The 24,855-nt window shown below is 33.6% G+C and overlaps 1 protein-coding gene across 1 annotated transcript in view; it reads left to right on the forward strand.

The window, feature by feature from the left end:
* ERBB4 (erb-b2 receptor tyrosine kinase 4) overlaps nucleotides 1–24,855 on the forward strand; it is a 730,912-nt gene that overhangs the window by 429,787 nt on the left and 276,270 nt on the right. Inside the window, exons 10-12 of the mRNA XM_047082226.1 lie at nucleotides 5,127–5,200; nucleotides 6,096–6,186; nucleotides 8,520–8,719. Coding sequence (XP_046938182.1) covers nucleotides 5,127–5,200; nucleotides 6,096–6,186; nucleotides 8,520–8,719 — 365 coding nt within the window. The remainder of the gene's footprint in view (nucleotides 1–5,126; nucleotides 5,201–6,095; nucleotides 6,187–8,519; nucleotides 8,720–24,855) is intronic.

Raw genomic sequence — 24,855 nt, forward strand, 5'->3', positions numbered from 1 at the left:
AATACAACAAAAGTAATGTATAATAAAATATGTATTGATAGGAAAATGCTCAGCTTCTACTTTGTAATGAAAGTTTAGATTTATTAGAAATAAGAATAGAAGTCATGTTGTGCCAGAAGTATGGGGAAATAAAGAGCAGAGGAACAGCTGACCACTGAAATAGGTAATAAGTAACAGACATATTTGTTATATGACAAGGGGAAGATGGAATTAAATATCATTGAAATAGAGGCAACATGAATACAGAATTACACACAGTCAAAGTATGATCAGCTATGAAGTTTGTGCACATGAGTCCTTAATTGGGTGGGACATTTTAAGGTTGTTCAAGACATAAGGCAAACCTTTTCTGTGAAGGAGACTTTAATTTTTTGGTGCTTGGGGTTATTATTAAAAGCCTGTAGTGTCCCCTAATCTGTTACAACTAATACACCTCTACAAATGTCCCAGCTTCCCTTCAGTAGGGTAATATTGCCCCCATTGAGAACCACAGCAATAATTCTGTGAGTATAGAAGGATAATGAAACCAACAAAAGCACCCACTGATTGTTAATCTTATAGATAAACCATGCATGGGGAGGTTTAAAAGACTATCTAGGGCAGTTCGGAATTGTTATTTTAGTTTTGGCTCCTTATGGAGCATATTTATCAAAAGACTGGATTTATACTAATTGTAAAATGTTTTTACATATCCTGAATGACCTAACATCTAGAATAGGGTAAATATTAATAAAGAAATGGGGAAAAAGGGAAGAAGATATGTCAAGATATAAAAATATATTGCACAATAAAAAACATATATTGCACAATAGATGCCATATATTCACAAATTTATGAGAAGAATCATTACAAAATACTAGATGCATCCTGACTTTCAAGGGAAACAACCTTGCTAACTGATTCGGGTGAAAATGAATTATAGAAAATTGACTCACATGATTGAAAATATAATGATAAACAAAACCTCTCCTAAAAAATGAGCTCAGAAAGTAAGAGTTAAATTTCCTACTTCAGTAACTTGATCCAGACTAGACTGATTTGAATCTCCACTGTAGACAATTTTACTGAGTTACGTGGCTTCCATAATATGTCAAATGCTCAGTTTCTTATGTAAAGTTGAGAGTTGAGTTTATTAAATAAACTTCTCTGGCTGTTGTAGGGATTAAAATAAATACCTACCTTCTCTGGTTGTTGTAGGGCTTAAAAACAAAAATTATTTTTAAGTGCTTAGTCAAGTACCTGGCATATTGTAAAACATTAAATGGTACAAAAAAAAAAAAAAGGAGAGAGAGAGAGAGAGAGAAGGAAAGGGGAGAAAGAAAATAACAAAGAAGGCAGTGCTAAACAAAAATCTCAATGACTGTATCCAGTTTATAGCACAACATACAGTGTAACAGATTATTTTGTAGACTATTGAAAAACAAATAAAGACAAAGTTATTTTCATGGCAATAAGTCATATCCCTTAGTTCAGAAGATTATTATTTCTTCTTAATAATAGTACATAGCTTGGAATATTTTAATATTAACATTATAATTAATATTGTTATGTCTCAACTATAATATATAAGGGATTTCCAGGACAAATATATATGTGATATGTGATAGTTCTCATTCCCAGTCTCATGCCAGTATGAAACATATATTCTGAAGCCTTTCTCTTAATCTTAGGAAAGTACTGATAAAAAGTTAATTCAGTAAGCCTAAGACATCTTATAAACGTATAGGCATTATGTGTATTCATGCATACAACGTGTGCATGTAGAGAGAGACTTTAAATGTGAGTAACATGGAGTCCTTTATGTAAAAACCTTCTGGTAAATTAAAGACATGTTTTCCCTCAATTCCTATTACCTTCAATCTTCCCTCTCTCTCTTTTTTTTTTAATTTAAATTCATGTATGCTTTGGGTAAAATAGCTAAGGTATTTCTTTAAACTGATAGGTAAGGGGCGCCTGGGTGGCTCAGTCGGTTAAGCGGCCGACTTCGGCTCAGGTCATGATCTCACAGTCCGTGAGTTCAAGCCCGGCATCAGGCTCTGTGCTGACAGCTCAGAGCCTGGAGCCTGTTTCAGATTCTGTGTCTCCCTCTCTCTGACCCTCCCCCGTTCATGCTCTGTCTCTCTCTGTCTCAAAAATAAATAAATGTTAAAAAAAAATTTAAAAAACTAGGCAAAAATCATAACTAAATGAGATTATACTTTTCAGAAACAAGTTTCTGCAATAAGTAAGCTTACTGTCAATTTGTCAATTAAAATTTTAATATATAAAAGAACTCAATAAAGTTTTTTTTTTTATTTTTATTTATTTAGTTTTGGGGGGTGGGGCTGAGAGAGGAATAAAGAGAATCCCAAGCAGGCTCCTACTCAGCACAGGGCCTGATTTGGGGCTGGATCTCATGACCGTGAGATCATGACCTGAACCTAAATCAAGAGTTAGGCGCTTAACTGACTGCCCCACCCAGGTGTCTCAAGAACTCAAGAAACTTAATTGGCATGTTTTAGCACAATAGTGCTATTGCCAGAAATAGACTAGGCACTCTTGCTCTTTTATTTAGAATGGGAACCACAGGCAAACCTGTGATCAGTGTTATCCATAGGAATGTTCACCTTCCATCTTTTGTCATGTTTGACAATGGTCATGTGCATGTACTTAGAGTAACAAAATGCTCACCAAATAAGCATGTTCATGCTGTGTCACAATGAGACACAGACACGAAGTGCTTAGATAATACAGTATCATGATGATAAACAATGGAAAAGAGATAATGGGTTTAGTGAAAAATAAAGCAATTTCAGTGGAATTGTAAAAATATGTTTCTCTCTATCCTGAGCTTTATTTTGGATCACCAAATACAATGACAGGGTGGACATAATGTTCTTTCACATGGCTCTGAATTTAGCTAGGGAATTTCTTGATTTTAAAGCACTATGGATTTCAAGTGGCTATAAGATGCAACTCCCTGTAGGTAGTTTGAAGTTGGTAAGTAGGATTCTGTCAACTTATTTTATGAGAGTCCTGAATCTCTCAAATTAAGTATATAAAATTTCTGTGGTCCATTGGGCTTCATATGAACATTCCAGAACTCATTTCATTCCTGGCAACTTAGAAGTGTTCTCAGTATAGGTTTGGACTGACCCCATTATTGTGTGCTTGCCCTGAATTTTGAGTGTTTCTCAATAAAGCCAAGATATTTGATTATATGACCAGAGCTGTTCTATACACTGCCTTCCATCAGAGAACAAATGTTGAAAGCTTATTCTACTGCAGATCTGATACATCTACGTACAGAAGTCTTTGCACATTAAAAAATGGTAACAACAAGATTTTTCCCCCATGGTGAACTAATTTTTTGGCTTCATATTCAGCAAAAGCATAGTTATTCATTCAATGTATCTTCATTTATAAATAGAACAAGTTTACCAGAACATTTAATTTAGACTTTAAGCTTTTGAGAGACATTCATGCCACATTGAGGAAAATCTTAATTATGTGTGAGTTATGGGGGAAACTACAGTGTTTCTCCAAGCCTTCCATAACACTCCCCGTTAAACTAGTATTACGTTGTGTCAATTGCACTTCTTAGTTTGAAACTGTTTTTAATCAAGCAGAGTTTCTGTAGTTGCCTGTTTGTTTGTTTTTTAAGATATAGGATGCTTCGTGGTATAGGAGCATACCCAGATGAACCAAGTTGAGAGAGCCAGTACAATGGGGTTCCAGAGATCAAGGTTACTGGAGCTAATAGTGTTTTTAAGGCTCTAATGCTAAGATGAATAAATGTCTGTAGGTTCAGACTCAGATTCCTAAGATAGACCATATGCCTATCTGTTTGTGGAGCACCTTGATTGATAGCCCTATTAAGGCTGCATCCAATATATCACTCTATCCAATTGTTTACTCCCCAAATAAAAAAGAAGGTTCTCAAAGATGTAAAACAACAGATGTACACAGCAAGAATAAAACTCAGCTGATTGCTACAGGTGGATACATGCTTCTAAGAAAACCTGTTCATTGTTCTTAGATTTGCTTTCTTTTTTCTTTCTTTTTTTTTTTTTTTGAGATGTGGTCAATGAATATAATTTTTCTCTGAAGGGTATATAGTGATATGAGGTCTCTACTTGCCCAGGATTTCCAAGGTTGTCTTTCAAAGTAATAAAACTTAAAAATAAAATGTATTCCTTAAAACAGCATAAGGTATTACTTGAATTACTGGGAAATGTTTGGTATTGTGTTTATGTTTAAGATTCAAGTTTGTAACTATTTTGAATGTTCAGTATATTATACATGAAAGGCATCTTCCTAAGAAGAAAACTTCTGAAAAAATCCATTAAATATTTAATTTTAAAAGGTATCTTATGTTCATATTTTTAAAAGCCTAGGCATCTATATGTCAATAACATTAATTGCCAAAATATATTTATGCATTAGGAAATGGTATTTTTTAAATCTCCAAAATTTACACCTTTGGGATATTATTAAATTTGTTATAAATTTTATTTCAGGTGTTAGTATGATTCATAAATATGGAAGCAAATATTTCCTGTTTTTATGAAAGCAAATATGAATAACCCGGATAAGAACAAGACTGCTCTAAATAATCCTTATGAAGAGTAACTTTCATACAATGTTATAAAAATTCACTAACAAATGTAAGGATACAGCAAAAAAGAAAAATTTGACTTCATTTTTTTTTAATATCCATTTAATGAAATTGTAGGTGCTATTAGCAATTTAGAATGCTTTGAGGAGTCCAAAAGGCAGTTGTTCTCACCATAAGTTATTCACAGAGTGTATTTTTCCTAATTAAGAACAACCTTAAAAGGCAAAATGAAATGAAATTGTTTATAAATGGATTTGTTCTATTTGGAGACTTCTTTAGGATAGTCAACCTGGACCATTCGGCTAGGTCTAGAAGAGCCTTCAACAAAGAGCTCATATCATCAAAAAGGTCCTCAAAGCACCTTTTAATCCTTCTCCCTCTGTAGTGTGGAAAACTGGACAAGACATTGCTAAGCTTTCTACTGCTACTTAAAATTGAATTTGAGTGCAATAACTATAGTCACAATTTCTTACGTTTTCACTCCTTTATGTAATTTAAAATCTGGCTGTATCTCTTCTTGATTCGCTAGGGACCCTTACAATGCAATTGAAGCCATAGACCCAGAGAAACTGAATGTCTTTCGGACCGTTCGAGAGATAACAGGTAAGTTTTAAAAGTGTGATTGCTGTGCTAGGAACTCTGTGAATGTTAGTGTTTTGTTGAAAATATTACATGATATTGAAATCAACTTATTTTCAAGGCCAATTCTAATTTTAAAAATGCATGCTATTTGAAATGTTATCTGTGCACATTTGGAAAGCCCATGGAATTTATAAAATAAAATTTTTATGTTACTTTTTTTGTTGTCAACTGGTCTTTGAATCCATGTTTTGCTATTTAGTTTTCACAAGTACTGTTGGGCACGGATGACATGGAGCGTTCATTTAGCACATATTTTATTGAGCACCTAATATGTTCAGGGCTGTTATATACTAGCTGATAGGGGATTCATAGACATATATTGGATATGAATTTATGTCAAAGAATGGCAAATTAAATGAGAAAGGTTAAATATATACATGAATGCATTAGGATGCAATGTAGACAAATGGTGTTATAAGTGTAAAGTAGGAAAGGATTTCCAGAAAAATTAAAGCTGTATTTTTCTCTTTATCTAATTGGACTAAGTATTTTGATTTTAGAAAAATGTTTCAAATTAAGAATAATTGAAATTTTTTAATATGTATAGTTCTATGATTCCATGTGTCTGAGAAACCTAGATTTTTGGCTCATTAGTTTGATACTCATTATATGGAGTATTGTTGGCCCGGGAATTTTGAGTAAGGCCCTCAATCTTGGAAGAAGAAATAGGAGATAGAATGATGCAAAATAGGAATATTGAGTGTTTTTATTTTTACCTCCTATCTTTCGATACATTTTAACCATATTTCAAGAATAATCAGTATTAAATATGGTTACTAAGGCAATGATATTCTGAGTTTTTGGGGTTTTTTTTGTTTTGTTTTGTTTTGTTTTTTTACTGCCCTTATCTTTTTAGGTTTCTTGAACATACAGTCATGGCCTCCAAACATGACTGACTTCAGTGTTTTTTCTAACCTGGTGACCATTGGTGGAAGAGTACTCTACAGGTGGGTGTATATATGTTCAGAGATACAAGTATTTCATATTTCAAAAGTAGCATCATGCATACATATGTCACAGTTTCAGCCTCCTTTATTTTATATTTATTCTACAAATATTGGGTTTCCACTTTTAATTCCAAAGGTAAGCCTAATGATAAATGCCCCCAACTGCGCTTTACAGTATGGAGGATACCAAATAAATAAACAAATAAATAAAGTATGCAGAATAAGCAGTTTGAGTTTCAACTCCTTATCACTTAACACAATTATTAGTGTTTTGTAGGATGGAGTACATAATAGGACCCCATAAAATCAAATGTTTTTATTCCAAACATGTGTTATTATAACTAAAAAATGGCATTGGATGACTTGGGACTGGCTTACATGTGTGGGTTACACATGCTGTTTCACCAGAAGGCTCTTGTTCTGTTTCTGGTGCCAGCGTTTGAACCATGCATCCCAGGGCTGATATTTCAGGATTTGGCTCACCAGTCTAAGTGCAATGCAGGTTAAAAGTGGACAGAACAATCAGGGCTCAGAAGGACACTGTTCTAAAGGCCCAATATCAATATTTTTATTCACATAGTAAAAATGAACGAGTTAATATTTATTAAGGCACTGCTTTATTTTATTTCAGATTTCATCTGTATGAGATTCTTATTTATGAACAGTTAAAAGTTGATTTACATAAAAGGATTTAGTTTTTTCTGCTTAAAAAGGAAAGATGCCTTAAATCAATATTATCATCAAATATTCTGTAATAATATTTCACAGAAATATTATTGAATTTTGCTATTAAAACTGGTATATCTGTAAGAGGTTTTACACTATAAAGGGGAAAAGTACTTAAAAAAGCATAGTTGAGAGATACAGTCTATTCAAATGCTATATGCAGCCAACTTTTATTATCTGTTGAGTCAAATGTTAAAAATCTGTCAAGCATTATTCACACTGTAATAAACAGCACAAGATGAGAGCACAGATTTCAGAGAATGAATTACATCTCAGTTGAATATGCACATACTAAGTATATATATATATACATATATATATATATATATATATACATACATATATATATCAGCTTATTTTCAAGGCAAATATATATATGGATATTTATATATGGATATGGATATAAGAATATATGTATATGTATATACATGTATAATGTATAATATATGTGTATATATATATATATATATACACACACACACACACACACACGCATGGAAAAACTTCTGAGCTGAGTTGACAGCAAAGTATATTTAGATTTATAAATAAAACAAAATACACATATAATATATGTGTGTATATATATAGACACACACACACACACACACACACACACACACACGCATGGAAAAACTTCTGAGCTGAGTTGACAGCAAAGTATATTTAGATTTATAAATAAAACAAAAGGGGACAGCTTTGATCTCCAAAATGTAAAATATTGTTCATTAGTTGATTTAAATGTGGGAAACACATGATTCTTTAGAGAATGGAAAAGGAACTTAATTACAAAATGTGGGCTATGTTAAAACAATTTCCTTGAAATGATAATTTGTTTCCACACTACAGTTGTTACTTAATTTTTAGAGATGCTTTCCCCAGTTGTCCAAGCCTTCTGAGTATTTTTTTTTAACTTTTAGCTTAATTTCATTCTTCTCTTCAATTTTTAATGTCCCTTATCCTTACTTATACATTCTTCAACTATTACCATTACACTTTGGCTTCTGAGGTATAAATTAAAGCTAAATATCTGTGGTCATTCTCTGCAATATTTACCCTCTGAAAGCATATATAAATTTATTAAATAGAGTAGAATTAAGGTCTTACTTTATGTAGATGAACAATCATTCCATAAACATTTATTAATTATTTAGTATGTTTAGTTTTATTTATTTAAGTAATCTCTACACCTAATGTGAGACTCGAACTCACAACCCCAAGATCAAGAGCTGTTTGCTCCTTCAAATGAGCCAGCCAGATGCTCTTAATTATTTGGTTAGGGGATAGTGGGGAAAATAGTGAGCAGATATACTCGTACTAAGTATGTAAATAGATATACAGATATCATTAATATTTATACTTCCAAAAAATGAACATTTTCCTTTTGGGGGTCAAATGATTACTTTTAAAACTTGGTATATAACATGTAAATAAATAATGTTCAGGTCACAGTTTATTGATTTAATCTCTTTTTTATGATCTATTTGCATTCTTTTTGGAGTAAGATGTGACATCCTTATTTTACTTCAAGAATGTAAGTCATGGCCAGAAAATATTTATTAATATATACATATAAATATTGTTCTGTTCTCCCCCCTCCCTCTCTTTAGTGGCCTCTCCTTGCTTATCCTCAAACAACAGGGCATCACTTCTCTACAATTCCAGTCCCTGAAGGAAATCAGTGCAGGAAACATCTATATTACTGACAACAGCAACCTATGTTATTATCATACCATTAATTGGACAACACTCTTCAGCACTATCAACCAAAGAATAGTGATCCGGGACAACAGAAAAGCTGAAAACTGTAGTAAGTACATTATTTGGATGTTAAAACAGAAACTTTGAACATTTTCTCCCATTTTATGTTGGACCAAACACTTAAAAATAACTGATGTAGGATTATTTCCCTCTTTTTCTCAACCTTTAAGAAAGGGTGTAGTTAATCAGCATAGGGTGACTTTTTTATAATCTACTGAATATTTTTATAACATACTGCGTGCTTCCAAATCTTGCCCAATCGTAAGAACCTTCCTGTGGAGACTTAGATTCAATAGATATAAATGTAACAGGGGCTTTTAAATATTTAACAAGCATCCTGGGTAATTCTTTGGACGTGATCAGTTTGTGGAAATCTGCCCTACTGAATTTTCTGTTTGCTTTTTGGTTTCAGTGAATTTGGTATCATGGGATAACAGACTATTTACTCTTTGGGGGGGTGGTGGCAAAAATGCAGATGTGTTCTGAAATGTGTAAAAGAGGCTGTTAAGAAAGTTCATTTCATAAATGCATTTCTGTAGCCAGTTCATTGTTTCTTTTTTTCATTTATTTTGCCACTTACTGATTCACTCCATCATTTCTTTGTTACACAGAAGCAAATAATGTTTTCATGGATATATAATGATACATTCCTATCTTAAACTTTGATATTTCAATGATTAATATTTAATTCTTCTGTGTGTTTCTACTAAGTACTATTTTCTTCTACATCCTACAAGTGCCACTGCTAAGCATGTGCGTCTGCCTTACTTATGATAAATATTAAATAAAAAGACTCAGAATTTAGATGATCTGTTACAAATACATATACTTACTGTGGTCATAATGCATCAGTCCTTTTAAAAATCACAACCCCTAAGAAACGTTTTGCTATTGGATGTTGTCTTATTGGTTTGGTCTGACCATTGGAACAGTCACAAAGGTATATTTATAAGTGAGTGAATAGTAAAGGACATTTTAAAAAAAATATGAACTCTTAAGAGGCTTATATATTTCAGTTTACCAAGTGAAATAATGACTTTACTTATGAGTACCCCACCTTGTTTCTGAAAGTGTTTAAGGCAGTTCAGGGTGGCAAAATTCATAAAGTATGACATAATTTGTGAGGAACTCACATTTTAGCCGTTTTGGACCCTTAAAAATACTTTTTGCAGAAAAAAACCTATTGCAACCTGAGGTTTTGTTTCTTCTGTTCCACATAGAATCAAGAAATGTAAAATCTTATTATATATCAAAATATGCATGTTTTTATTGAATAATATTTATCCTTTTATTTAGCCTGCATTCTTTGCATAGTTTTATACCTTTTGATTTGTAACATAAAGCTTGTTTTTTTCCTAATACTTAAGCTTCTTATCCCATATTTTTATATGTGTGTTTGTACATGACCCAGACAAAATAGATTATTCACAGAAGTAAAATAGAATCTTCTTCAACACAAATTTTTGACTATTTCCTTAAATTAGGATTATAGTTATAGTCTCCTATTTTTCTACTTCATTTAAAAAACAAAATAAAATAAAACAGTAGTACTACTAGGAAAACAAGAAAACCTGAACAAAACATAAAAGAATCAGAGAAACACATTCCTCTTTCACCCATTTAATCATTTTGCAAATCCCACATTTACTTCTTTTTATCTTTCATAAAGCCGAATAAAAAGCAAACGGAAAGAAGAACATGCAAAAAGAAATAAAAATGTAAAAAAAACAAAATAAGGTAAAATATGTAATTATTCCATACTTCTTTAAGACTTCTAAGCTTTTTGAGCAACCAAAAAGTAAATAATAAAAATAATTAAAAATGTAACATGTTTTTTCAATTTTCAGTATTACACTTCGTAGACTGAGTTTATCCTTTTTTCAGACCATGAATGTTTTGTTTTGTTTTGTTTTGTTTTGTTTTTGTTTTGCTTTTTGTTTGTTTTGTTGTTGTTGTTGTTCTGTGCTCTTACAGTTGACTTTTCAGTTTGGGGAAGAAAGGAAGCAGTTAGAAGAAGCAGTTTTATGGTGCTCTAGTATAAAATTAAGCATTATCTTTTTTTTTTCATTTGTAACATTTTAGAGTAAACAGTTTTGCATGAAATCCTTTGATCACGATTTGAATTTCAGTCTAACAGTACACTGGATCCTGAATTTTCAGAAATGTAATTACCCTATAAACTTGACTTGAGAGGTGATGCTGCTGCTGTTTACCTTGAGCCTACAGTGGTTGCCCATCTGTGATTACAGCCTTTTCATCATCCATAGTACTATTTGCAAATGGGAAAACTTAAATATTTGCTTCATTTTAAGTGCACTGCACGTATCGAATTTTTAAGATATTCTCTCTTAATAGGCTTTGCACATACAATATACACGAGAATAGGGGCGCCTGGGTGGCGCAGTCGGTTAAGCGTCCGACGTCAGCCAGGTCACGATCTCGCGGTCCGTGAGTTCCAGCCCCGCGTCAGGCTCCGGGCTGATGGCTCGGAGCCTGGAGCCTGTTTCCGATTCTGTGTCTCCCTCTCTCTCTACCCCTCCCCCGTTCATGCTCTGTCTCTCTCTGTCCAAAAAATAAATAAACGTTGAAAAAAAATTTTAAAAAAAAACAAAAAACAAAAAAAAAACAATATACACGAGAACACACATATTCACCACAAGGTACACACATACATATGCATATGCACACACAACACATACACATGTACACATCCCTAGAATACACACACATGCATACATACACAGTCACCATAAAATCCTCTAAATTTGAGCATTGGCTTGGTAACTTAAAAGATAAGGCAGCCTTGATTTTTAACATTGTTTTTGGAGTTCAACGTGATTTAAACAGTAATGACAATAAAAGAAAAATTTCACCTCATCTGTAAAGTGTAAAAGTGGCTTGAGCCATCTTACACTTTTAAGTCAAAAATTTCAAAGCAGACTTTCTAGTTTGAAGAGATTGAGATTGAGAGAAACTCTAGGATATGAAAAGCTAGAACATTTTCTGTCTCCTTCATTTGTATGGCTATAGCATGAGCAAAATGACAGTGCTGGTTGGAAGAAGTTTTTGGGTAGGTTAATGAAAGTGTTTGAAGTTTCTTAAAATATCTAAATATAAAATTTAACTCTAAAACATAAACAGTAAAGAGATTATATTACATTAACCCTTCAAAATCTGAGTTATATTTAAACTCATACACCTTTATCTTAAAAATATTTGTACATATACACTTAAACTAAACATAAACAAGAGAAACTAAATTCATAATTAACTTTTCAAAATGAAATTACATTTATTTTCTAATTATCATTGTTAGAACTCCAAACAGTAGAAACATGGAAAAAGAATATGTAATTTTTGTTTATAGATATATAGGTAGTGAAGCATATCCCTTCACATAGAAACAGTACCATAACATATAGATTTAAATGGTCTTCAGCCATATGTCTCTGTCTAATATATTATGAGCATCTTCCATGGTGGTGTTCTTATTGTTTTAAAAAGATGCATATAAATACATTTAGCCAATAATTGCCGTAGTAATGGTCATTTATTTTCTATTTTTTACGTTTTTAGCACTGCCATAATGTGGATCTTAGTTCATAAAGTATTTTGCAAGTACAATTATTTCCTTAGGCTAAATACTTAAAAGTGGGATTCCTGTGTAAATGAGGTAACATATGATAAATTTTGGTGTATTTTTCTATGTCATCTTTCAAAAGTCATAGGTCAGTTTACACTTCTCCTACACAATGTTTGATAGATAATATTTTCCACTGCTGTTTGTAACACTGGGTATTATCTATGGTTTTAAATTTTGGTGATCTGAAATGTGAAAAAGAGGTCTTTTAAATTTATAATTTTTTAGCTGACAGAGCATTTCAATTTTCTTCTTTCGTAAATTAGTCAGTCTGAGTTTTGCTTATTTTCAACTTGGAGTTGGTCTTCTCCCTTTGGATTTGAAAGACCTCATCACAAATTAAGTATATTAAATTTTTATCTCTTGAATGTGTTATGTATATCTTTCCCTCTCTTAGGTAATTTTAAAAAATTGCCTTTTGATAAATATTTTATATTTTTATTTAGTCAAGTGGATAGATTGGTTTTTTTTTCATGTTTATGATCCTGGCATTGTCTTTGTCTTTTATTTCTAGTATATGACATACTCTGTTGAAATTTCTAATGCATCTAGAAGTTTTGGTGTAACATGATTTTTTTAAATCCTTAATTGATTAGGATGCTGATGAAACATAATTTATTTTATTTTATTTTTTTAATGTTTATTTATTTTTGAGAGACAGAGAGAGAAAGAGCATGAGTGGGGAAGGGGAAGAGAGAGAGAGAGGGAGACACAGAATCTGAAGCAGGCTCCAGTCTCTGAGCTGTCAGCACAGAGCCTGATGCGGGGCTCGAACCCACAGACTGTGAGATCCTGACCTGAGCCGAAGTCATGCTCAACTGACTGAGCCACCCAGCCACCCCTCAAACATAATTTATTAATAATTCATCTCTCCTTTACTGATCTCAGGTGTCTGCAATATATGTTGTTATTATTTTAGAGAAGTCAGGGGGGAGGGGCAGCTAGAGAGGAGCAGAGGGAGAGAGAGAATCTTAAGCAGGCTCTGACATAGGCTCAATCCCATGACCCTGGGATCATGACCTGAGCCAAAATCAAGGGTCAGATGCTCAAACAATTGAGCCACCCAGGTGCTCCTGCAGTATTCCAGCTAAATGACAAAACGGTGCCAGGCTCTATCTCTTGATCTGTATAGTTTAATTTCATCTTTACCACCACCTTGTAAAGTATTATCTCTATTTTGCAGATGAATATACAGATGATCAGTAAGTTGAATAATATTACCACTGTTTTGAGCTATTAAAAATCATATTCAGTGTTTGAACCCAGCATTTGTCTAGTTTCAAAATCTATGCTCTCCATTTCACCTTGATTTTCCCCCAAAGAGAAATGATGCATTTTCATAAGAAAACCTGAATTATTGAAACATACCCAGTACAGCATCACATTTAGGAGCACACTCTAGAACCAAATGGCCTGGGTTTTAATCCCAAGAAAACTATTTATTAGATGTTTGGTCTTTGGTAAGCTATTTAACATTTCTGAACCTCAGTTTTATCATTTGGATATGGAGTTAATAATAGTACTGACTTCACTGAATGCCTGGTTCAAAACAAGTGCTATATATATGCTAACTATTATTATACAATTATATTTCCTTATTAAAATAGATTATATAGTATATAAATACATATAAATACATAGTGTAAAGATGCAATATTTAACTTTTTACTTAATGAAACATTTCTTCTTGGGGAAAAAGAAAGAAAGGAGAAATATCAAGGGCCTCATTTAAAAAAAAAAAAAGTTCACATTATCAAGGTGGTGAGTTTTAAGTGTGCAAGTAGCACATAAACCACTGATAGATATTGAAGAAATGAGAGTTGTCACTAGAAGCCTAGATGTTGAGGAATTTAAAAATGACCTCCTGAGATCTTTAATGGATAAAACATCTCTATGCTTGAGACTCCTCTAAATACTTTCTCTCTTTACTCTTGTAATTAAAACATTTTAAAATCAGCTTTATAAGTAACAGACTTCATGCTTTATAAAAATATCCACAAAATATTAATTTTAGTTTAGTGTTTCAAGAGATAAATATTTGGTGATGAGGAGTAGATTTTTTAGACAAAGAATATAAAAGGAATATAAATTTCTTCATTTATCTATGATTTTTTTTTTACATTTATCTATGATTTTGGTGTTCCTGAAATGTGATAGTTATAAAATCCTTCTCATTGAACATGAATCTAGAAAAAGGAAATAGTGAAACTATAGTCAATTGCTAATAACTGAATCCTCTGAATGGCAACATGATCCAATTTTATGATGAATCACTGAATGTCCAGAATTTAATCGGGGCAAAGAATTAATGAGTAGGGAATAAAGGGTATTTAACACTGGTGGAGAAAAATACAATGTTTGCTTAACATATTCTTTTGTTTTACTCTGGTGAGAGTGACAATAACTACAAAATAGTAAGCGTTTTAGTGTTTATGACATCGTAAGTAGTGTTGACTTTCTATAAAATCACAATCCCATTGGTATTGTCATCATTATCATCTCTAATATGTTGTATATTATAGAAAAATGAATTTCAATTATAAATTGAGGTTTACCTTGTTTTTTTTTTAATTTTTCTTTATTTATTTTGAGAGGGGGAGGGGCAGCAAGAGAGGGAAAGAGAATCTCAAGCAGGCTCTGTGCTCAGTGCAGAGCCCTACACTGTGAGATCGTGACCTGAGATGAAATTAAGTTGGACGCTCAGTCAACTGAGCCACCCAGGTGCCCCAATGTTTACCTTGTTTTAAGAAAATATTGCTAAGATTGATGATTTTCTTACTTTCTCTCAGTCCCCTATTTTTGTCTTTAATTTGCACACTCCAAGCCCAGCCCATACTATCTTGGGTAAATGTACGTTTCTCAACAATGGCAACCATGTTAGAGAATTGTGCTATGGGCCTCACAGCCAGTCTTCACTGGGAAATTAGTCAACCTTGCCACACTTTTCAGTAAAACATAGTGCAGTACAAAACTTATAGTACATAGCTTAGAATATAGTGAAGTCATTGTTCTAAGTAATCAGAAGATAGAAAATCTTAATTGTACTTCTAAGATTTTCTTCTTTATACTGAAGAAATACATTAATGCACTTTGTAAAAAAATGCAAATAGGAGTTTTTTGTTGTATTTGAAATAACACAGTATCTAATTACTAACAATGCTCTAAAATGTTCTTCGTGTTCTTATTGAAAGGGTAGTAAGCAGTTATAATTTCAGAAATGACGCTCCTTCCATTTTGTAAACCAGAAATTCTGGAAGAACTGATGGCCTCTCAACAACAAAAACCAGAATGACTGCAGGCTTCAGTGTTTATCACAAATGGCAACATTTTAACCTGACTCGCTGCTAGATCAGTAGTTGGGGAATTTTAAGGCACCAGCTTTTAACTATTAAAAATGCAGAAGTCTGTATGTCAGTTTCCAGAGATTATTGCTTAGATAAGTGTTGTGGCTTCTATTGTATCTCCCCAAAAGATGTATTAAAGTGAACGTGGCCTTATTTGGAGATAAGGTCTTTGTAGATGTAATTAAGATGTAAATTAAAATGCGGTTTGCACAGGAGTGGAGTAGGACCTTAATCTAATATGACCCAAGTGCTTGTAGGAAGAGGAGAGATGCAGAGACAGACACAGGTAGGAGAACGCCACATGCAGACATATACACGCGCTCATAGGGAAAAAATTCAAGTGATGGCAGAAGCTGAGACTGGAGTTATGCAGCTGTATGCCTAGGAACACCAGGGATTGCTAGCAATCGCCAGAAGCTAGGGAAGAGGCAAAGAACAGATTCTCCCTCTGAGCCCCCAAGAAGGAAACAGCCTGCGGACATTTTGATTTTGAAATCTGGAACTGTGGGAGGATAAATTTCTGTTATTTTAACCTGCTCATTTTGTGGCATTTTGTTACACCAGCCCTAGGAAACGAATGCATACAGTGGTTTGAGGCCCAGGATTCTGCATTTTTAACACATACCAGATCATTCTGAGGCAGATGTCTGTGGGAAATCATTTGAGAAACTACTGTCACACCCCCCATCATTCTTCCTATTATTCTATAGTCAGAAATATAATTAAAAACATATAGTCCTGATAATTCATTTCTTCTTATGGTGATTTATTTCCTCAAAAAGGATGTACGACAGGAAAATTCACAGTTGAGTAACATGAAACTATATATTTAATAATAGTTTGGGGAGACAAAGATAAAGAATGAACTTTAAAAGGCATCCTATGGTGTTCTTTTTTTTTTTCCTTTTAGTAAGATAACATAATAAAACAAAGGAATATTTAATAATAGTTTACAAATTAATTGAGTAATTATAGCACAATATATTGTACTATTAAATTTTATGTATTTAGAGTTTCAACAAAACGCTTAGAAATGTATTTTACTCTATTACAGTTAATGTGCCTCCTGAGAGGTACTTTATAATGTGCTCAGTGTTCTAAGAATATTCAAGGACTTTCTAATATTTTGTCACTGTTGTCCCTGCTGCCTGTTATCTTCACCATTAGAATTTCCTTCCCAGGTGCCATCAAGTCAGAGATATAGTAACTAGAATACTTAAGATTAAACAAAGCTGGGGACACCTGGGTGGCTCAGTCAGTTGGGTGTCTGACTTCGGCTCAGGTCATGATCTCACAGCTAGTGAGTTGGAGCCCCACATCGGGCTCTGTGCTGACAGCTCTGAGTCTGGAGCCTGCTTCGGATTCTGTGTCTCCCTTTCTCTCTTCCCCTCCCCCGTTTATGCTCTGTCTCTCTCTCTCTCTCACTCTCTCTCTCTCTCTCTCTCTCTCAAAAATAAATAAATGTTAAAAAATTTAAAAAAATATTAAACAAAGCTTTGGGTCATGTCTGTTCAACCTATTCAATATGGTGAGTGAGTGGGTATGTCTTATCAATTATTCCCCCATTCCTATCCCTCCTAACTTCTCTAGTTTTAACTCATTCTAACATGTTACAAAGACTACACTCTCATTCCACATATATACCTAATGTTCCCTACTCATAGACGTCACTGCAACACAGTCTTATGATGATCCTCTTCCCAAGAGGACTTCTGACCTCCAGAACTCTAAGGACTAAATTTGTGTTGTTTTAAGTGATTACATTTTGTTATTTATTACAATAGCAAAAAGAAACTAATCCAGTGCTCTTTTAATGGCAAAAACCCAACTCAAATTATTTTAGGCAAAAGAAGAGAGCATATTATATGGCAACCAAAGAAACCAGGTCCAGTTATATTAGACAAAATAGAATTTAAGTAAAAAATGTAACAAAAGACAATGATGGTCATTATGTAGTAAAAGAGGGGTGAATTCACCTAGGGGATATAACAATTATAAATATATATGCAACCAACAACAGAGCATCTGAACAGATCTGAAGGGAGCAATCACTAACAATACAATCATGGCAGGGGACTTTAATGCCCTACTTTCAGTGATCATCCATACACAAACTAAGGACTTGAACTATAAGGAAATAAGGAAACACTGGACTTGAGCTATACTTTAGACCTACTGGACCTAAAAGACATATACAGAACATTCCATCCAATAGCAGCAGAATATATATCATTCCAAGCACACATGAAATATCCTCCAGGATATATCACATTTCAGGTGACAAAACAAGTCTTAGCAAATTTTAAAAGATTGTAGTCATGCCAGTTATCTTTTCTGACCATAATGGTATATAACTAGGAATCAGTAACAGGAGGAAAACTAGAAAATCCGCAAATATGTAGAAATTAAACAACACACTACTTAACAATCAATTGGTCCTTAAATGAAATTAAAAGATAAATCAATATCTTAAACAAAAATGGAAACACACCATACCAAACTAATGTGATGCAGCTTAACAAGTCCTAAGAGAGAAGTTTATAGCAATACTTAACTTTAAAAGAAAGGAAAAGAAAAATCTCAAATAAACAACTTAATTTTATACCACAAGAATTAAAAAAGACAAGAAAAAACGAAGTCCAAAGTTGTCAGAAGGAAGGATATAAAGGATCAGAACTGAAATAAATGAAATATAGAAGGGAAAAACAATAGAAAGGATTAATGAAATGAACAGTGTTTTTTTTAAAAAAAAGATAAACAAAAATTGGCAGACTTTCAGCTACACTTACCAGGGTAAAAAGAGAGAGGACCCAGATAATATTAGAAATGAAAGAGGAGACATTACAACTGATACCACAGAAATACAAAGGATTATTAAAAGATTACAATGAGCAATTATATGGCAACAAGGTAGACAACCTCGAAAAAATGGACTAATTAATAAAAACATATAAGTTTGAATTATGTTTTGAAAAAACAGGTAATCTTAACAGATAAGTAAGGAGATTGAGCCAGTAATTAAAAACTTCCCATCATAGAAAAGCCCAGTTTTATTTATTATTTTCTAGTTTTATTGGTGAATTCTACCAAACATCTAGAGAAGAATTAATACCAATCCTTCTCAAACTCTTCCAAAAAAATTGTGGAGGAGGGCACACTCCCAAATTCATTTTACAAGGACAGCATTGTTTGGATACGAAAGCCAGATAGGACACTGTAAGAAAAGAAAATTACAAACTGATATCCTTGAATAAATATGGATTCAAACATTCTTAAAAAAAATATTGTAACACTGAACTTAGGGGCACCTGGGTAGCTCAGTGGGTTAAACATCCGACTTCAGCTTGGGTCATGATCTCACAGTTCCTGAGTTTGAGCCCCTAGTCGGGCTCCATGCTGATAGCTTAGAGCCTGGAATCTGCTTCAGATTCTGTGTCTCCGTTTCTCTGTCCTTCCCAGGCTCACACTCTGTCTCTCTCTCTCTCTCTCAAAAATAAACATTAAAAAAAATTTTTTTTAAGAAAACTGAACTTAATAGCACAGTTAAATAATCATTCATAATGATCAAGTGGAATTATCCCTGGGATGCAAGGATGGTTCAGAATATACAGATCAATATAATGATACACCATACTAATAGAATGAAAGACAAAAATCATCATCATCTCAAGAGATGAATAAAAAGCATTTGACAGGGGCGCCTGGGTGGCGCAGTCGGTTAAGCGTCCGACTTCAGCCAGGTCACGATCTCACGGTCCGTGAGTTCGAGCCCCGCGTTGGGCTCTGGGCTGATGGCTCAGAGCCTGGAGCCTGTTTCCGATTCTGTGTCTCCTTCTCTCTCTGCCCCTCCCCCGTTCATGCTCTGTCTCTCTCTGTCCCCAAAATAAATAAACGTTGAAAAAAAAATTAAAAAAAAATATTTGACAAAATTCAACCTTTTTTCATGAAAAAAAGCTCTCAACAGATTAGATATAGAATAAATAGAAGAAACATATCTCAACATAACAAAGACTGAGTATGCAAAAGCCACAGCTTAGGAATACTTGGGAATAAATTTGATGAAGGAAGTAAAATATCTATACATCAAAGACTACATAATATTGATCAAAGAAATTGAAAATGCAAATAAATGGAATGATAACCCACATTCATGGATTGGAAGAGTTAATATTGTTAAAATGTCCACAGTACCCAAAGTCATATATAAATGCAATACACTCTCTATCAAAATTCCAATGGCATTTTTCACAGAAATAGAAAAAAAAATCCTAAAATTCCTATAGAACTGCGAAAGATTCTGAATAGCCAAGTCAATTTTATGAAAGAACAAAGGTAGAGGCTTCATGGCTCCTGATTTAAACTATATTACAAAGCTATAGTAATTGAAACAGTGGGATACTGGTACAAAAACGTATACATAGACTAATGAAGCAGAATCAATCAATTTATCTTTAATAAATGATGTTTGGAAAGCTGAATGTTCACATGCAAAATAATGGAATAGGATGCCTATCTCATATCACTTACAAAAATTAACTAAAAATGGGTTAAGGACTTAAACATAAGACCTGAAAACATAATGCTCCTAGAAGAAAACATAAGCAGTAGTAAGCTCCTTAACATTGGTCTCGGCAATGATTTTATGAATATAACACCAAAAGCAGAAGCAACAAAAGCAAAAGTAAACACGTGGGATTACATCAAACTAAAAAGTTCCTGCAGAGCAAAAGAAAAATCAATAAAAAGAAAAGGCAACCTTAAAATGGGAGAAAACATTTACAGATCATTATATCTGATAAGGTGTTTATACAAAAATTATGTAAGAAACACATACAACTCAACAGAAAGCTGCAAACTTTTCCTGTTTAAAATGGGGCAGAGGAATGAAGAGAAGTTTCTCCAAAAAAGACATGCATATGGCCAACAAGAACATGAAAACAGGCATTCAACATCACTAATCATCATGGAAATGCAGATGGAAACCACACCTCACACATGTTAAAATAAGAGAAATTACTAGAAGTGATGGTGAGGATGTGGAGGAAAGGAAAATCTTGTATAGCAGGAATGTAAGTTGGAGTGGCTACTATGGAAAACAGTATAGAGGTTTCTCAAAAACTTAAAAAGAGAACTACCATATGATTCAGCAATCCCATTTTTAGGGATGTATCCAAAAAATATCAAATCAAGATCTCAAAAAGATATCTGCATGCCTGTGTCCACTGCAGCATTATTCAGCCATAAAAAATAATGAAATCTTACTATTTGCAATGATGTGGATGGACCCAAAGAGTATTATGCTAAGAAAAACAAGTCAGTTAGAGAAAGACAAATACCATATGATTTCACTCACTTGTGGAATTTAAGAAACAAAACAAATGAACGTAGTGGGGGAGGAGAGGCAAACCAAGAAACAGACTCTTCACTATAGATAAAAAGCTGGAGGGGAGGTGGTAATGGTTGGGTTAAATAGATGGTAGGGATTAAGGAAGGCATTTGTTGTGATGAGCACCGGGTGTTGTATGTAAGTGATGAATCACTAAATTCTACATCTGAAACTAACATTACACTGTATGTTGACAAATTGGTTTTTAAATAAAAATTTGGAGAAGGAAAAAAAATAAGATCCTTACTCTGCTGTTTAAAACCTTCCAACAGCTTCCCATAACTCTTTGGACAAAGCAGAAAATCTTGTAAATGACCTGTAAATCCTATATAATCTGGCTCTTGTATACCTCCACTATCTCATCAGGTACCACTTTCCCACTCACTGCCCATGTCCAGCCTTTTCTCTATAATCACTAATCTTATTCCCTGCTCAGTCTCTCTTGGCTAGAGTTGTGATTCCCAAATTCCCCCAGCCCTCTTTGCTTTAATTGTTCCTATTTATCCTTCTTATCTCAGTTTCTTATTCCTCCTTATGTGGGTAGACCTAATGCAATTTACTGATTAGGTTAAGGCAAGTGCTATATTCTCTCAGTGCATTCTCCCTCTTTCTCTCTCTCTCTCTGTCTCTCAGTGATTATTTATCTCATGCTTGTCTTCTCAACTAGACTGTAAGCTGTAGATAAGAGAATATGTATTTTATTTCATGTTTTCATCATATCCTTATTTGTTAGCAGTGTCTAGCATAAAGTTAAGTAGTTTCTCAACAAATATTTTTAGAAGTAAACACATGAATATACTTGTATGTTTTCATATTTCTCTTAAGTATTTATTGAGGGCTTAATTTAGCTGAGTAATCCTGCATTAAATACTCTGCTAATATGAGGTCTATTCTTCATCACAACCCTGAAAGGGAGATATTATCATTCATTTTTTCAGGTGAGTAACATGTAAATAATTGCCTGAGGCTACATGGCTAGTCATAGAATAAGGATTTGAATCTATACTGCTCTGATCACAAAACTGAGCTACTACAACTAAATCATGTGTTTTAGCCTTAAAAAAAAAAAAGGCTAGTGGTATCTGTTCAAATATATTCCAAATAAAACCTATGCCTCTATATACAGTAAGTAATACAAACAGCATGGATGGTTTTGTATTATGAAAGAAAAAATATTTTTTCTGCATTTGTGCCTGTAGACAGGTATTCTATTTCAATATTTTGAGCTAGTCCATTTACTTGAACACATGCAGCACAGCAGCAAGAACCATTATTTAAGCTTGCATCTATTTTAATGAAAGCAAGTTCAATACTCTATATAAAGGTTGAAATACTAAGCACATTATTATCTCTCCACATTTTTAACAGACAGATAACAATTCAGATGAGATAAAGAAAAATCTATTTTACAGCTTCCAGAGAAAACACAGAGTAAGTTAAAGGTTGCCTAATCACTACATTCCTAAAGTTTCTTTAGTGAGGCTTGTAATGGCCTTTTGAACTGTAAGCCATTGAATCGGCCTTCTACTCCTTCCCCATGTGACTATCACTCTGGGAGGTCAGAGAACTGTTGAATTCTGGGTGCTAATCGAAAGTTCTTTTCTCTGAAGAATTTCAAAGAAGAAGCTTCCTTGGCCTTTTGTTCTATGCTGTGTAAAGACACTTCTCTTGGTTTCACTCTAGAGAAAATGATCAACACAGCCTTCAATACCATCATCTAGTGGTTTGGAAAAAAATGAGAAGAAAGTAATTGTTTTCTGTTTATTCTCACTTTCCTCCAATAGATAGCTTAGTGTTTTCCTGGTCTAAAACTGTTCTGAAATTGAGGATCTAAAAATTCAGAGTAAGGGAGGCATTAAACAGTTGAAAAGAAGGTAGGGGCTTGGGTGAAGCTAAAACTCTCCTGTCCATATAATTCAAAGCATGCAATAGAAAATCAAAGAAGGCAGCTTTTATCCTTCCCAATACTAAAGAGTCCATCTCTCTTGGTAGGGGAAAGGAGAAAGGACAAGAGTGTGAGGCTTTGAAACCTGAAAAAAATGAGTAAGAATTGGTGAAATAGACCAAAGGGTGATAGGATATCATGAAATTGGCAGTAACCAGGGGGTACTAATGACTTTCTCAACATTCTAATGGAAGAAATTGAAAATGCATTTGAGAGACTTAGAAGTTGGCAAATTTGAAGCCTTGATTTTATTTCCTATAAGGATTTGAAAGTGATGAAACCAGAGAGCCAGATTCATAACATTGCAATGTGATTTTGTCTGTACTCTGCTTGTATTTACAAGTTGCTTTATTAATGTAACTTTTTTTCCACTTTTGGGGATTTATTCAAATGCAAATGTGTATTAGAAGTGTATATAAATGTATACATGTTGCAGAGTGTGAAACTCTATTAATAACTTAAAATGGCTGAATGATTATAAAAATGGGTATTATAACTTTATATTGGTTGATACCATAGATCTTTGGCTTCTTTCTAACTCTATGAAATAGAATTTGATCTTACACATTTATGTTCAGTCAGCTTAACTGAACCAATTTTTAATCTCCTTACATCTGTAAGTTAGTACAAGTCACATATACATGTAAGTAATCAGTGATATGAAACCTATGTAAAGATTCCATTTCAATTGACTTTTCTTTCGTATGGTGAGAGAACCCTCTTTCCCTGCATTATAAATAAATAAGAAAGAAGGAACTGTTGCTATTAGTTTAAAATCAATATAGCAGATAAACTGTCAGCCTTTCCCAAGTAGAACATAAAATCATTCAAGTTTTGAAGAGTCTCCACACGATATGAAGAAAAAAAAAATAGTTACAATATATGGTGTTTAATTTATAAATCTAAGATGTGGAGAAAACTGTAATTAAGCAAAGTCCACAAATTTTATGAGTTACTTACAATAATAATATATTTGAGAAGAGGGACAATCTTAGCTACATAGGAAAGCACTCTATTCAGTCTCTGTTCTTTCAGACTATCTTTAAAAATTACATTTATATATTATTTAGGATTATAACTATAAAGTAAATAAATTAAAACAGGATAGAAGGAGGTATACTTTTTTTTTAGTTTACTTATTTATTTTGAGGCGGCGGGGGGGGGGCTTTCATGCATGAGCAGGGGAGGGGCAGAGACAGAAGGAGAGAGAAAATCCCAAGCAGGCTTCACACCATCAGCATGGAGCCCTAGGCAGGGCTTGTTCGCATGAACCATGAGATCATGACCTCAGATGAAATTAAGAGTCAGATGCTCAACTGACTGAGCCACCTGGGCACGTCAAAGGAGATATACTTTTTAATAAAGTTTTGTGGGTGCTTAGAAGCTGTTTGGGGAATTTTGGGGAAATATTCTATGAAAACTTTTGTCTCTAAACAAGAAACAGCAAGTGATCCCATGTTGCATTTTTTAATGTAAATATAGGATGTCCTTTTCTGGCCAAGACATAATAGCAGGGATCAGATTTACTCTCCCTCATGAAACAACAAGAAGAACAAAATGTATGAAATGACAATTGGCAAGAGAGTAGATATTAGATAATGAAGGAGAGTGATTCCTAAGAGTGCAGAAACAAATGAAGTGAGCCTGGCGATGGCTCTGACCAACTACTTTGAGAGAATTTTTAGACCACAGCATAGTCAGGAGGAACCCAGAAGAGTCCCAGAGACTGCTTGAGTTGAGGGGGCAGAGCTGAGATTCCAGGGAGACCAAGGCAGCCGGAGTACAGAGACAGAGTGCCAGAGAGAGAGCAGCACCAAGGGAAAACCACACTGCAAGAAACATCAACAGAAGTCCTTTGGTAGGAGTAAAC

This window comes from Lynx rufus, unplaced genomic scaffold (genome assembly GCF_022079265.1).
Source record: "Lynx rufus isolate CCGP_SWC_20201006 ecotype Redwood Valley unplaced genomic scaffold, mLynRuf1.p SCAF_2, whole genome shotgun sequence".
Lineage (NCBI taxonomy): Eukaryota > Metazoa > Chordata > Mammalia > Carnivora > Felidae > Lynx > Lynx rufus.